Source organism: Cavia porcellus, unplaced genomic scaffold, assembly GCF_034190915.1.
Source record: "Cavia porcellus strain 051 isolate PalLab524CR breed Dunkin Hartley unplaced genomic scaffold, mCavPor4.1 scaffold_17, whole genome shotgun sequence".
Classification (NCBI taxonomy): domain Eukaryota; kingdom Metazoa; phylum Chordata; class Mammalia; order Rodentia; family Caviidae; genus Cavia; species Cavia porcellus.
The window spans coordinates 28,120,395-28,134,488 of record NW_026947500.1 but is presented as its reverse complement, the minus strand read 5'-3'; the positions used below and the strand labels follow the sequence as shown (position 1 = coordinate 28,134,488).

Genomic DNA, 14,094 nt, shown 5'->3' with positions numbered 1-14,094 from the left:
CCCAAGTGTCCATCAACTGAGGAATGGATAAAAAACTTGTGGTATTTCTATACAATGGAGTATTACTCAGCTATAAAGAAGAATCACATTGAGATATTTATCAATAACTGGGCGCAGCTTGAGACCATACTCATAAGTGAAATAAATCAATCTCGCATGTGTGAATACCAAATAGTTTCCCTAATGTAAGTAATGATTCAAATATATAAAAGTATGTGGTAATCATGATTCCCCATTATGTGTCCTTGAAGCCTTATAAAGTTTTCACTTATTAACTGGAAAGGCTTTATTCTGGGCGGCTTGATATTATTGCCTGTGATGAAATGAACAGCTATTTTGAAGAAAATAAGTCATCATAATAGCTAGTGCTGATTTACTATCATCTTGTTTTGAAGCCCCACCAAACTGGCTCTTCTGTCTCCAATGGTTTTATCATGATTCATCTTGCTGGATTTTATTATATGTGACAGTATAAACAAAAATTCTTATAGGCAAAGAGATAATATAGAAACCATTGTTTATTTTCTGTTAGTTGGTTCTAAAAACCCTACAATGCTTTCATCCACTTGAATGGTTTTACACTGACTTGATATGTTTGAAGCTATAGTATATGAAGTTATATTCAAATATTTCAAGGAAAAAGACACTATGGTAACTACTATTAAACCGGGTTATTTGGTGGTGAAGCACTAGGTTGCTGAAACTGTCATGCTTTGACCTGTACTGTTATGATGTTATGTCCTCTTTTATCTCAATCTCTTCCTTATTCATTAAAAAAATTATTTAGTTATTTTTTATGATTTTTAATAAAGGGGAAAAATCAAAAAAATTACCAGGATATATTATAGTAACTTATTTGATTTCCTATTAACTTGAAGTCCTGTAATACTCCCACTAACTTGTTTTGACTGATTAGACTCTGTTCCGTTCTGTATGATAGTAGCAATTTTGAAGGTATAGACAACTACTTTGAAGGCAATGAGATTCACTATGATGCCCATCCTAGTTTCACTATTTTCTTCTTTGGAAGTCCTGTAGTGTTTACAAGGTTTAGGTTTTATTGGTCTTGTTCTCTACTGCTTTGTTCAACTTTATAATACCTAATGAGACAGACAATTCTTTTTAAGGAAGCAAGAGGCATTATGGTAACCATTGTTGATAACCTTGTACTCTGTTTTTACATCATGTGTTATGTCCATCCGTGGTTTTGACTGACAGCTTTGTTTTGCTATATTTGACTTTATTCTCTTCCAAAACAAAAAAAGTAATAAGAACTAAGGAGTAATAAAACCCAAAATGTGTAAATTTTGTTGTAAAAAAGAGAGGAAAAGAAGTGCTCTAAATATACAACTGCAAGTGTGTTTAGGGGTGCTAAATAGCTGACCATATTAATGTTTTTGGTTGGATCATTGAACACAACTGTTTGCAGTCTCTCTGTTTGAAGGTCCACTTTGTATGCTTTAATACTGTGACTTGAGCAACTGTCTCTAGGATGATAATTGTAATCTATTAACTGGAGATTTCTTAGTGGTTTTTTTGTTGTTGTTGTTGTAGTTCTGTATTAATTGTACCCTTATACTGCTTTGTTTTGTTTTGTTTTTTCTCTTTTTCCTTTTAAATAAAATAAAAAAAGAAACTTAGAAACAAACAAACAAACAAATTAGAAACTCTCCCAATATTCGAAGTTAAATGGTATACTTTAAAAAACTTTTAAGAATTAAAAAAGACCTGGCAGGGGAGATACCATGATCACGAAGGTGGTTTTCCCAGGGTGAGGCTCATCCATTGCACTCCGGATGTGCTGACCCCTGCGATTTCCCCAAATGCGGGAAACTCGGCTGCATAATTTGTGGTAGTGGGGGACTGCGTTCGCGCTTTCCCCTGGCAAAAACAAAAAAAAAGGAATTAAAAAAGATACCACACTGGATATAAACTATTTTTTGTATTATAGCTAATGCAAATTTGACTTACGAAAATGTGTAGAACATAACTAAAGGTTTGCTCAACGGAAATTAATAGCTGTAAATATATATATAAGAAAAGACTGAGTAAGACAGGAAAATCTTAAGTTGAAACCCAATTTGGGCAACTCAAGTGACTTAGCAAGATTTTATCTCAAATTTAAAAAAATAAGAAGGGGTGAGGATGTAGCTCAGTGTAAAAGCCTTGAAATCAGTACAAAGAAACAGAAAGAATGAAATTCTAAAAATTGGGGGTCGGAGATATAACTCAGTTGCACAAGTGCCTAACTGGCAAGCACAAGGTCATCAGTTTGATTCCTGGTGCCATAATAATAATAGTAATAATAATAAAATTTGATGAAATATTTACTTGTGAAACTAGAAAAATGAACAAAGGCAAAAGATCTCAGTAATGAAATAGAAAGCAAGCATTAAGTAGGAAAACAACAACGAAGCCAAGTCATGCATGCTGGAGCCGGCCTGCAACGTCCACATTAACGGAGGCTGAGACGGGAAGATGGAAACGCCAAGGCAAGGTTGTCTAAAAAACAAATGAGAACAAAAACACCAACAAAGCTACAATTCAGCTCTTTAAAAGACCTTATAAAACTGGTAAATTCCTAACAAGATAATTTAAGAAAAAGAGACAAAGCACAAACTGCCAATACAAGGAATTATTAAAATGTACATCACTAGAGATCATGTAGATAATAAAGATACTGTAAATTACTATCAGGAAAATCCCACTTCTATCTATAAAGTTGATTCTGAAAGTTTTCTTTCTCAGAAGGAAAACTCAAGACTTGGGAGGTGTTGTCAATAAATTCTTTCAAGTATCTAAGAAGGAAAACCACAAAGTCACAAGTTTTCCAGGGAAAAGAAAAACAAGAAATACTTTCTACCTTGCTTTATGAGACCAGCATAATAACCTTTATAGCAAAACTTAAAGATAATAGAGCCGGGATGTAGCTCAGTGACTCAAGAGCCTGCCTGCTAAGTGTGAGGTCATGAGGTCAAGCCCTGGTGCAAAGCACAAAAACACACACCAAAGATAGTACAAGAAAATAAAATGTTATGTCAGTATCTTCTATAAACACAGACACAATAACCCTAAACAAAACATTAGCAAATAAATCTAGCAAAAGTAAACTATAAAGAGACTGGGTGGTAATTGTTCTAGAATAGCAAAACTTAAATTGGCTAAGGGTGAGGTCCAGTGGTAGAGTATGAGCCTCGCATGCTCAAGGGTCTGCACTGATCCCCAGTACCATTAAAAAAAAAGACTACATTACATAATAGAAAAAAAATCAGAAAAGAACACAAAAGGATAATATGAGGCCTTGAACTGGATTCCGGAACAGAAAAACAGCATCAGGGAAAACTTGGTGAAACTGGAATAATTTTTACAGTTAATACTGTGCCAACGTTGTTAACTTCCTACTTTTAATTTCTCTAGTTTTGTAAGAGAAAAGTACAAAATGAGTAAAGTGAATATATGAATTCTTTTTAAAAAAGAAAAATTATAAGTGTTTCAAAAGATAAAATTCAGTGGTTGGGGATTCAGCTCAGCGGCCTAAGTGCCTGCCTTGCAAGCAGGCAGTCTTGAGTTCGAACTGTGGTACCAATAAAAACGAAAAAGATGACAGATAACAATATTACTGAGTTTTGTTCAACAGAACTGTTTATAGTCTCACTGTTTGAATGTCCACTTTATATACTTTAATTTTGTGACTCAAACAAATATTTCTAACATGACAATACGTAATCTATTAACTAGTGATTTCCTCTTGTTTATTTTTTTCTGAAATTCTGTATAACTTGTACCATTTCTCTGCTTTTTTTTTTCTTTTTCTCCTTAAATAAAATTTAAAATTTTTTTCTCTGTGAAGTGAATCCTTGTCTACCAAATTTCAAGGGCTAGAGATAATAGTTCAGCAGCATAAGCATCTGCCTGGCAAGAGCAAGGGCCTCAGTTCGATTCCTAATACCACAAAAACTTCATTATCTACAAAACTTCTTTAGAAACTAGAAATCCTTGAGATACAATCCTAAACACACATACAATTCCTGAGATACAAGTCATGGGAAGCCTACATTAAGCAAGAGATCTCACAAGAAAGAATCAAAGAAACCAAGGACCACGTATGTCGCTTGGTTGTTGTTTCAAGTCTTTTTAAAAATCCTTCAAAGTGCATTCCCAAATCTTCAGCAGTTCCTCACAGAGAAGAGTGAGAGCAGTAAAACATTTTCACATGACTTTACAGAACACTAGTTGGTCTGCCCTGAGTCGTTTAATCCCCAGGAACTCTGCATGTGCTTACAAACACCAGGAACCATCATTTCACAAGTGGTTGGTTACACAAAATACAGAAGTACATAAACAGAAGATGGTATCATAGAAAGACGCTTAACAGAAAGAAACTGTAGTTTCAGGTGAAAAGCACACATACCTGTGGAAGCGCAGTATTGAGTTGTGTCTGCAACGAATCTCTCTCATGACCAACCTCGAGTAACTCCCCCTGGGTCAAAGCCAATGTTTCTTGAGTCTCTATCAATGTGCTCTGAGAAAGGTATGTTTCTTCTAGCGTGGACATCATGGGCTGTTCAAAATGGGAATCTGCATCTGGTTGTGAAGGGGAGCCAGATCCACGGCTTTCACTTCCTCCTGAAGGGCCTGCTTCACTGATAGTGGGCCTCGCCTCCCACAACATCTTGGAACAAAAACACAGACTAGTCATTAAACAGATAATACAGGTTCCCACAAATCTACAACTTTATGAGTATCTGCAGCTAATAAAGGAAAGCTGACAATCTCTTTATTCGCAGATCTGTTATTCTTTGGATGTAAATACTCGGTGAAGATACACCCAGGCACACATTAAATGCAGAAAGCCACAATATGAAGACACCCAAGAAGACAACAATGCTGGGACGAAGTAAGGACCAAAGAGAACTACTTATTTCTCCTATAAATAATAAAGCAAACCTTGTGAAGTTTTGTTTGCAAAAGCAGACTTTTTAGTTTTGAAAACAAGTGCGCTTCTGTTACCTAGTTTTTTCTATTTCTCAGTAGGGGCCCATTCCACTCAATCCTTTTTCAGGAAAAGCACAGAAGCAGTATACAGCCAGAAAAACTGACAAGTACAAAATCCAACAGGCATCTTACAGGAATGTGTGCAGTCAGCTCCTGGGAAGGCCTGTCGGTTCCCTGAATTCTTGGGCTGGATTTAGTGAACACGGAAAGGAACTGGATTCGCTATAGCTCAAGAGAGATGTTTTTCAAGGACTGCAGAGGCTGGTCAGTCAACCTAACTTACATAAGTTTACAGCTAAAAAAAAATACAAAAAAGGTTCCACGATGGAAATACAGCAGGTCAGTACAGTGGAGAACGGCCAGGAAGGAAGGAAAGGTGAGAGGACGATCACGAGAGGCTATTCAGTGTGTCACACAGACAGTCGGGCTGAGGAGGGCGAAAGGGGTCGCTGAGGACTGCCAGGCAGTGCCCCAGGCAGGCGCGACCCTCCAGCAAGAGATGCCCGCAACCGCACACCTGCCCACGACGATTTCTAGCACCCACCGGGTGCTGTACAGGTTCTGGCCCACTTACCCTGGAGCTTGCCAGGATGCCGCCACAGGTGCGCTGCCGCATTTCCATCACTGACCAGTAACAGTTTAGAACGCGACCCTCGAGACCAGGGGGTCCTGCTAGGCGCGCGCAGGACCAACCGCCAGCATAGGACAAACCGCCAGCAGAGCGCCAAAGCTTGGCCCCTGCCTGCGCACACCCCGGGTGATATTTGGCGCGTGGCCCCTGCCCGCTCCAACCATCCTGCCTCCGTCTCCCGCTCCTTACTTTCCTCGCGCTTTTTTTTTTTTTGGTCTTTTTTTCTTTTTATCGGTATGGGGGAGTCGAAGTCAGGACTGCCTGCTTGCAAGGCAGGCGCTTATGCCGCTGAGCTAAATCCCCAGCCCCCTCTCGCAGTCTTTTTAAAGACTACAATATAAAACACCTTTCTCAAAAAGCAAAAAGGGTTGAGTTGACTTAAGTGTTCACATCACAAAGAAACAATAACCCCGAGAGATAACACATGCTAATTAGCTCAGTTTAGCCCTTCTGCAGTGGTGCACGTATCAAAACATGTGACAAACTGGGCGCGGTGGCACACACCGCTATTCCCAGCTCGTGGGAGGCTGAAGCAAGAAGACTGCTGTGAGTTCAAGGTCAGTCTGAACTACAGAGCAAAGGTGTCTCAAAAATCCAAACAAAAGGGGCTGGGGATTTAGCTCAGCGGCGTAAGCACCTGCCTTGCAAGCAGGCAGTTGTGAGTTCGATCCCCGGTACCGATAAAAAAGAAAAAAAAGACAAAAAAAAAAAAAAAATCCAAACAAAAACAAGAAGCATGTTACCAATCATACACAAATTCTTATCTTGCCAATTAGAACTTGGGGAGGGGAGTGTGGGAGTGTGTCTCAGTGTTAGGGTGCCTGACTAGAGCATGTGTGAGTGTCCTGGTTCTGTTCCCTGAACCAAAGAAAAGTGGGAGGAAATATCACATGCAGAAGTCACCAAATGTGGGTCTCTTGATACTTCACGCCTTCAGGTTTGTGTCATTTTTCAAGCAAATCACCTCTGGACACCCAGCAGTGACCCAGGGAGGAAAGGGACTCTGCGTTCAGACGCAGACCATGCCGACCACCTAGTAATCAAGAGTGGATGGTCTGTGGTGGCTCTCAACAGTGTCCCTTTAGTTCTGTAGCTCAGGACTCTGGCAAGGGTCTTGCTGAGCTAAACACATGGTATGGCCAGGTTGCCTTCCCTCTTGCAGGGTCCAGTGGAAAATCCACTTTCTCCTGCCTCCAGTTAAGGAGGGACTTGTGGATTGTCTCAATTTCAGAGCTGGCAGTACCAGGCAAGGTCCTCTCCCATCCCACCACTGTGACTCTGAGCTCTTAGCCTCCCTTTGCCACTTGAAGGCCCCTTTCGATTACGCTGGGTCCACTCAGAAAATCTAAAGTGATCTCTGTTGAACAAGTTTGTTTTGAGCAGGGTGTGGCAGCATGCATCTATAATTCTAGCTGAGGCAGGAGGACTGCTGCAAGGTGAAGGTCAGCCTGGGCTGGCTACATAGAAGTTCAAGGCCAGCCTGAGCTACAAAGCAAGACTCTATCTCAAAAAGCAAACAAACAAAAAGGGTTTTTGTTTTTTGTTTTTTGTTTTTTTTGCGGTAAAACACATACAAAACTTCCCTTCTGAACCATCTTCAGGTGCACAGGTCGGGGGCATTAGGTACACTCACATTGCTGTCAAGCTGTCCCCCCATCCACCTCCAGAAGGTCCTCATCTCTCCACACTGAAGCTCTGCCCCCTTTAACCACTGATTCCTCAGCGCCCTCTTCCTGCTTCCATCTGGAACCTAATTCTCCCGTGACAGACAGGACATTCTCACAGATCCCAGTGATGGACTTCTTTGGGAAGCTTCTGTTCTGACTGCAAGAGCAACCTGGGCCTACTGAGTCTCACAGCGCACCTGAGAGGTGGGATTTCCTTATTTACTAGAAGGAGGCTTCATTTACAGAGACATTAACCACATTAAAACTAGATGACTTGTTTTTATGGGAAATCTCACAAAGCAGAAATGACAACTGAGCTGTCTGGCTCATGTAATTTTTAAATGTTCATTGAATAAGCACTTTTGGAACAATCATAATGTTGGGGAAAAACAATCTCGCCACTCAGCCTGTGTTTATTGTATTTGATTGACTATATTCCTTACACGGTGTCACCTTCATAATCATAAGCAAAAGCAAGGTGTCTTGCTATGTCAGAAGAAATAAGAAACAACAATTCACAACGCTGGATGGAAGCAAGAACCTGAAGTCATCTTGGTGTCTCCAGAAAAGCAAGTACGAATTTCTAAATCTATCATTGTACCACATTGCAATACACGCAGAATTCATGCCATGCAGTTGTTGCCTTGAGCTGGGTCTTATGTTGCCCAGGCAAGCCTCAAAGTGCTAGGACCAAAGGCAGGTGACACCTGCCTGGCTCATCCAGCTGGGAAGATGTGTCCTGGCACTTGAGCAAGTGAAATGCTTCTAGCAAGCACCTGACTAGAGAGAGAGCTGTCTTTCCTTTTGGTTTTTGGAAGACAAGGGCTCACTGTCTAGTTCAGGATGGCCTCAAACTTTCAGCAATTCTGTCTCAGACTCAAGAGTGCGCCACTTCAGCTATTGAGGTGGCTGTTTTTAATTCTCCTCACATACAGAAGCTGAGGCTCTGCAAGCCAGTGCAGGAGGCCAAGCACCTGCTCACTCTACCAGCGGCTGCAGGGTGCGAGAGCACAGGGCACAGCTCTGTGGGGAAGCCTCTCATGGACCTGTGTTCTCTTCTTGGTTGCACCATCTGTAGCTGGAGATAACAAAGGTGGAACCAGCTTTTCCCCACCACAGCCCTCTCTCACAGTCACCCCATAGGCAGGGCCCAGCACCGGGACATGCTCCATTAACTTCCGATGCAGTCCCTTTCTGGACATCTTTGGTTGAACAAGGACCAGCAAAGTATCTTCCACACACAACACAAGAAATTTCACCTGCTCTGTTTTCCTTCTCTGTGTGCACTTCAGAGCTGCCCAAAGTGGCCAGCGGAAACTGCAGTGCTTCCCAGAAACCCTTGCTCCCTCCATACCATGAAATCACTCCTCATGGCTGGTCCTCAACATAGAAAAGCCTACTAACCTCGAACCTCCAGCTTCCAGTGGCTGAGAGCACAAAGGGGCGAGAAACGCAGTCCCTGAGTTGTTCCTCACTAAAGGGGTCCTTGACATCAAACTTAAGAATTACAGGTGTATGGGTCAGCAAAATGGAAACAGACCTGTCCACTCTGTGTCTTGGGTCTGCGAGGCCCCTGCCATTCCTATGGTCATTGAGCAAATGGGTAAACAGTGGGCAATGGACACCCTGTCATCATATCCCCTATCATGTCACACCCCAGTTCAAGATCTGCCCACCCTCCCCAACAGGTAGCAGCAGCCTCACTGGTAGACAATTCCCATCTCCCACCCCCAAACTATAGTCATACATGAGAGTCTCCACACTGGGGACCCTTGAAGCACCAAATTTTCTGTGGGAGGAGAGATAGACTCTCGGGATTGTATCACAGAAGCAACACTGGCAAAGTTCTGCTCCCAAGGTGGAGGCAAGGCAGGGCACTGGGGATGCTGCTGGCAGCCTAGAGGCTGGAGGGCTTTTGAGCTGGGCTTTCACAGGAGGGCCCAGCAGGCAGGGTGTGAGTGGAACCAGGTTTCCAAACCCTGCTCCTGGCGACTGCTGGCAGGAAGAGTCAAGGGAACTGGCCAGACAGCAAGGACAGTGCCCAAAGCTCAGGGTTCTGGTCCTGTCCCTACACCAGGACTATGGCTACAGTAAGCTACTCTCAGCTCCCGCAAAGGACAAGAACATAGAAGTGTTGCACAGCTATGATTTGCATTGTGCTTCCCAGGGATAAGAGTGGCTTTTTCCAAAGTCACAAAGCCCTCTTGTGCTATCACTGGGTCTGGGAGCTTCCCAGGTACGAAGGTCTGCCTGTCACCTTGAAGGGAGAACCAGCTCCCTTGCCACTGCCCCAGGGGTTTCCAGAGAGGTGACTAGTCCCTCATCCATGATTGTTTTCTTTTAAAGCAGACTGGCCACAGCCCAGGGCAGGTCCAGGAGCCAGGCCCTTGCTGCAGCCAACAGCTCCTCTGCCCAGGCTCAGCACTTCCTTCACATCCTGAGGTGTATGAGCTGAAGGAAAGTAATGCCTCTGTCTCCACTGCAAGCACGGAAGGATTCATTTTGAGAGCTGCAGCTCATAAGTGATTGTTAAATATGGCATTTTCTGTTCTGATTGGAGACTTCCTTCAAATAAAGATTTGAGGGTGTATTTCAGGTGACAAAAAGTGCCCTTGAGAAGGGGACTTTGATTGACCTGAGAAGCAGCAGGATGTGTGGCACACTGGCTGGAGGGTGGTCCCCACCAGGTCTCTCAAGGCATGCAGGACACTGACATCCCCAAAGCCACTTTCAACTGCAGAACTTAGTGACCAAGTATCAAAAGCAAAACACGCAGCAAATGGGTCCAAAAAAAAAATGGTTTATTCTGAATATCTAATTTTTAAAAAATCATCCCTATCAGGTGTACTAAGAAATCCAGATACAATACGTTGTATTACAACCCAATCTAATAGTGGAAAAGCAACACTGCAGAAATCACTTCCAGAGAGAAAACTTGCGGATCAGCACCGACAAGTGTCCCCAACAGTCGTAACATTTCTGTGGATCTGGTGGAAAGATACCTGTCCCCCCGATCATGTTCACCAACAGGACTGGCCCTGGTGTATCGGGAAGGACACGTATTTCCCCCTGCATGTAGCAGGCAGTAGGGACAGAGTGGCTTAAAGAGACCACCATGGCACAATGGGAAGGAACACTACGTGTTCCCACTCGTATTTTAGCCAATTCAATCACATTTTAACAACTAACATGAGGTTTTGGCAAAACGCACAACCCCCTGAGGAGGGCATCCTTTGGGCACTTCACACTAACAAGGCACCTGCCTCCCCCAACTGGGGGCCATCCAGCCACACACGTCCCACCCCCCTGCATGAGCTGACAGCCATGGGAGCAGCCCTGGGTGGTACCCAGGCCCAACACTAGCTTTAATCTCACCTCTAAGTCCAGGGCCCTTCACTGTGGGCTAGCATCTAAGACAAGCAGTGAGGGAACAGTGGAAGGACGTGGTGACACCTAGCAGGGCAGAAGTCAGGGGTCAGGAGAGCCATGGAGAGAGGGATGAGATAAGACAGAAGCACAGGAGAAAGCCTCAGACAACCTGGGGTCAAGTGGGATGAGATGCTGGGTGTCCCACCTGACAGGGGAGCCAGTGGCCCTCCAGGGATTCCCACCAGTCTGACCCTTGACCCGGGCCTTCCCTTCACTTCTGAAAACTGCTGCTCCACAGAGCTTATGTAGTGCTGCAGACATGGATATCAATCCTGGGAGACCCAACAGTCATGACAGATATACAGACAGCACGCACTACTGACTTCAGGAGAGTCACAGGCCCCTGAAGTGGCTACACATGACAAGTCAATTTGGCGAAAAAAAAAAATGTTCAAAAACAATCACTAACCTCCTCCTAGGGATCATGATTACAATATATTAGCAAATTCTGTGGCATCAACATTTTCAAAAGCATCAGCAGGAGTATTAAATATAAAAGCAATATGCATATTCCCGTCCCCACTCTCAAAGAAAACAAAAACAAAAATACAAGCCGAAAACCCCAAACCAGCAAAGGCGTGATCTGTAGTGTGAATCTGTGCAGGCACGCATGGCAGGCTGGCCACCTACTGCCGCAGCTCAACATAGTTGGCTGGGAAGAGCCCGTACCAGCACTTGCACACGCCACGCCACCAGCCATCATCAACTATTTCTATGTCGCTGATGATGTCATCGGGGTCAAAGGAGACTTCGTCATCACCTGCTGGGAAAAAAGCAGAGAGAGAGACACAAATGGAAAACATTTCTAGGGCAGCTGGGAGGAGCATGCAGCAAGAAGACCACGGCAGCCACAGCCAGCGTAAGGTTGGGGTGCACAAATGTGAGCGGCGTCTTCCAAAAACGCCCACCCTGGCCAGACACGGTTTTTGGGAAATGGCCAGGGTGGGTGGAAATTCGCCTTCTTTCCCCCCTTCCCTGGGAGGAGCGAGGAAAGGGTGCCCACCAGTCACAGGGCACAGTGGACGAGGACATGTAGGAGGGGCGGTCAGGGTGGGTGGTTCTGAACACAGGAAGGTGTCTAGAAAGAAGCCCAGGTGACGGGCTGGAACGCAGGTCACAGGATAAACTCAAACATACATACAGATGGCAAAAGGTCAGAGACCCCATCGAAGAATAAATATAGAAACATGTGCACTGCTGGGCATGGTGGTGCACATCTGACTTCCTAGCAGTCAGGAGGCGTAGACAGGAGGGTCACACGCCACAAGTTCAAGGGCTACATAGTGAGTTCAAAGCCATCATCAACTACGAATAGAGACCCTGTCTCAAAGAAAAAAGTATAAGAGAAATGTATAGATGGGGGAATGAATAATAGCAGGTACGGAAAGGCTGCCTCTTACCACCCCCACTCAGCAAGGAGGAGGAACTGGGAAGCTACTGTCAGGGAAGGCCGAGCGAGGCTGAGAGAAGACAGGACCTGAGGGGCTCACCATTGCTCCTCGCAGTCATCAACTGCTACTGGAGTGGTGTGGATTGGCAGGTGATGGTGACCAATGCCACAGAAATAACGTAACGGGTAGGGCTGGGATTTATCTCAGTGGTGTAAGCGCCTGCTTGGCAAGTACAAGGTCAGGAGTTCAATCCTCGGTACCAAAAAAAAAAAAAAAAAAAAAAAAGAGACAACAGCACAGGGAGGCACCGAGTTGTATCCCTGGCCTTTGTCCCACGCGAGCACCGCCTCTGCTGGGCCCTGGCCAACTGTAGAAGAACACGGCCCAGGAACAGGGCCAAACACGACCAACGCTGAGGGGTGTGTCGTGTGCACAAGGGACCTCCCAAAGGGTGGAGAGTGCTGGAAGCACTCACATGAGACTCTGGATGTCCTGGTAACACACAGTGCAGTTTTCCAGTTTTATTTTCGGTCCTTTTGTAATACTAGGGAGGGAATGGGGGCCACCTGCAGGCGGATCAGAGCTCCATCCCCAACACTTCTATTTCTTTAGAGACAGGGTTTTGCTAACTGACCCAGACGGGGTTCACATTTGCACTCCTCCTGTTTTGGTCTCCCAAACAGCCAGGATTATAGGTACGTGCCATCACATCAAATGTGGTTTTTAGGGTCAATGGGGACCTTGCAGCTCCCCAATGGTTCTGACAATAAATGTAACTGAAGTGGTTAAGTACATGCACACATGCACACATGCACACATGCAGAAAATTAGGAACATGGCTCTCCTGGCAAGTATCAGGACCATTTTTAGAGTATAACATTTAAAATGCAAAATATCTAGCATCATCAGGGAAGTGAATGAGAGAAGGGGCAGGGCAATCGATGCCTGTGACGCTCTCAAGGTAAGAGGCTTTGTCTCCCTCACGTGTGTTCTCAGCCCAAGTGGCTCCTGCCCTCCATACCGACCACAATGCTCCACGTGGGATAAGGGGTCTGTGCTGGACCTGGTGTACTACAGGAAACGTCAGTATTAAAGGACAACAAGCCGATCTGCAGTGTTCACCTAGGTCAGTGGTGGAAAACCTTTTGGAGACCAACTAACTACTCAAACTGTAACACAAAACCCACTTATGTATCAAAAAGTGGAAACACTGCAATTAAAAATGAATACCGAGGTTTTAGTTTACAAAAATAACCTAAATCGATGCTCGGTTTCTGGTGGGACTTGGATTGTGTGCCAAGAGAGGGCTCTGCACATACCCACTGCAGCAGGCATGCTATAGGTTCGCCACACTGACCTAAGTGAAACACCTGCACCATCTTCAAGCCGCAGAAAGTGTCACCTTTAAGGTCGCACTACAGCAGACAGGCACTTGATGTCCAGAGGAAATGCCACAGTAAGAGAAGCCTGTTTCCTGACTCCAGACCTGTCCCCACGCTCCCTGTATCCCAGAATGCCAGGGACCTTCCCAGGACCACTGCTGCCACTGGAGACCACTGTGCCTTGGGCCATTCTAACAGGGAAACAGAGTTCGGGGGTGGGGAGTGTGAGCAAACAGGAACCCTAAACACATTCTTCATGGGGAATAATGCTGGGGGGGGGGGTGTCTCTCAGACAGCCCCATTCCCAGGAAGGGCATGGGAGCATGTGCACAGTACTTGCTTGGTAATGGCCAGAAGCCTTGATGGTGTCATAGACGGCTTCCGGATCATAGCCTAGGCCCTGCTAACTGCTGGCCAGTGGGAAGGTAGTTTGCAGGCTCGGGTTCCCTCTCACTTACAGGACCTCTGTGGCTCACCTCTCCCTTTAAGAGGCTGCATCCTGAAAAGGAACAAATGGACATTTCCTGCAGCCTGGGCTGGCACCTACAAACTTCACAGCTACACTGTCAATGCCTCCTAAGACATGGGGACTTATTTCC

The 14,094-nt window shown here is 44.8% G+C and overlaps 1 protein-coding gene and 1 non-coding gene across 39 annotated transcripts in view; one reads left to right on the top strand and one right to left on the bottom strand.

Moving 5' to 3' along the window:
* Positions 1–14,094, bottom strand: part of LOC134470915 (src substrate cortactin-like) — a 51,400-nt gene that overhangs the window by 18,367 nt on the left and 18,939 nt on the right. For 19 of the 38 annotated variants that reach the window (XR_010040138.1, XR_010040146.1, XR_010040155.1 and 16 more), the window contains 3 exons: positions 11,392–11,482; positions 4,412–4,672; positions 1,745–1,881 (listed from right to left, as the gene is read on the bottom strand). Coding sequence is in view for 1 of the 38 variants with exons in the window: in XM_063227681.1 (XP_063083751.1) it covers positions 11,349–11,485 (137 nt within the window). In the remaining 37 variants the exon portion in view is untranslated. Of the gene's footprint in view, positions 1–1,728; positions 1,882–2,331; positions 2,503–4,411; positions 4,673–10,073; positions 11,486–13,835; positions 13,995–14,094 lie in introns of those variants that run through there. The other 19 variants (XR_010040157.1, XR_010040161.1, XR_010040153.1 and 16 more) reach the window with 8 other exon arrangements.
* Positions 1,721–1,884, top strand: LOC134471249 (U1 spliceosomal RNA). Its single transcript, XR_010040536.1, has one exon. It is a non-coding gene; the product is annotated as a U1 spliceosomal RNA (small nuclear RNA).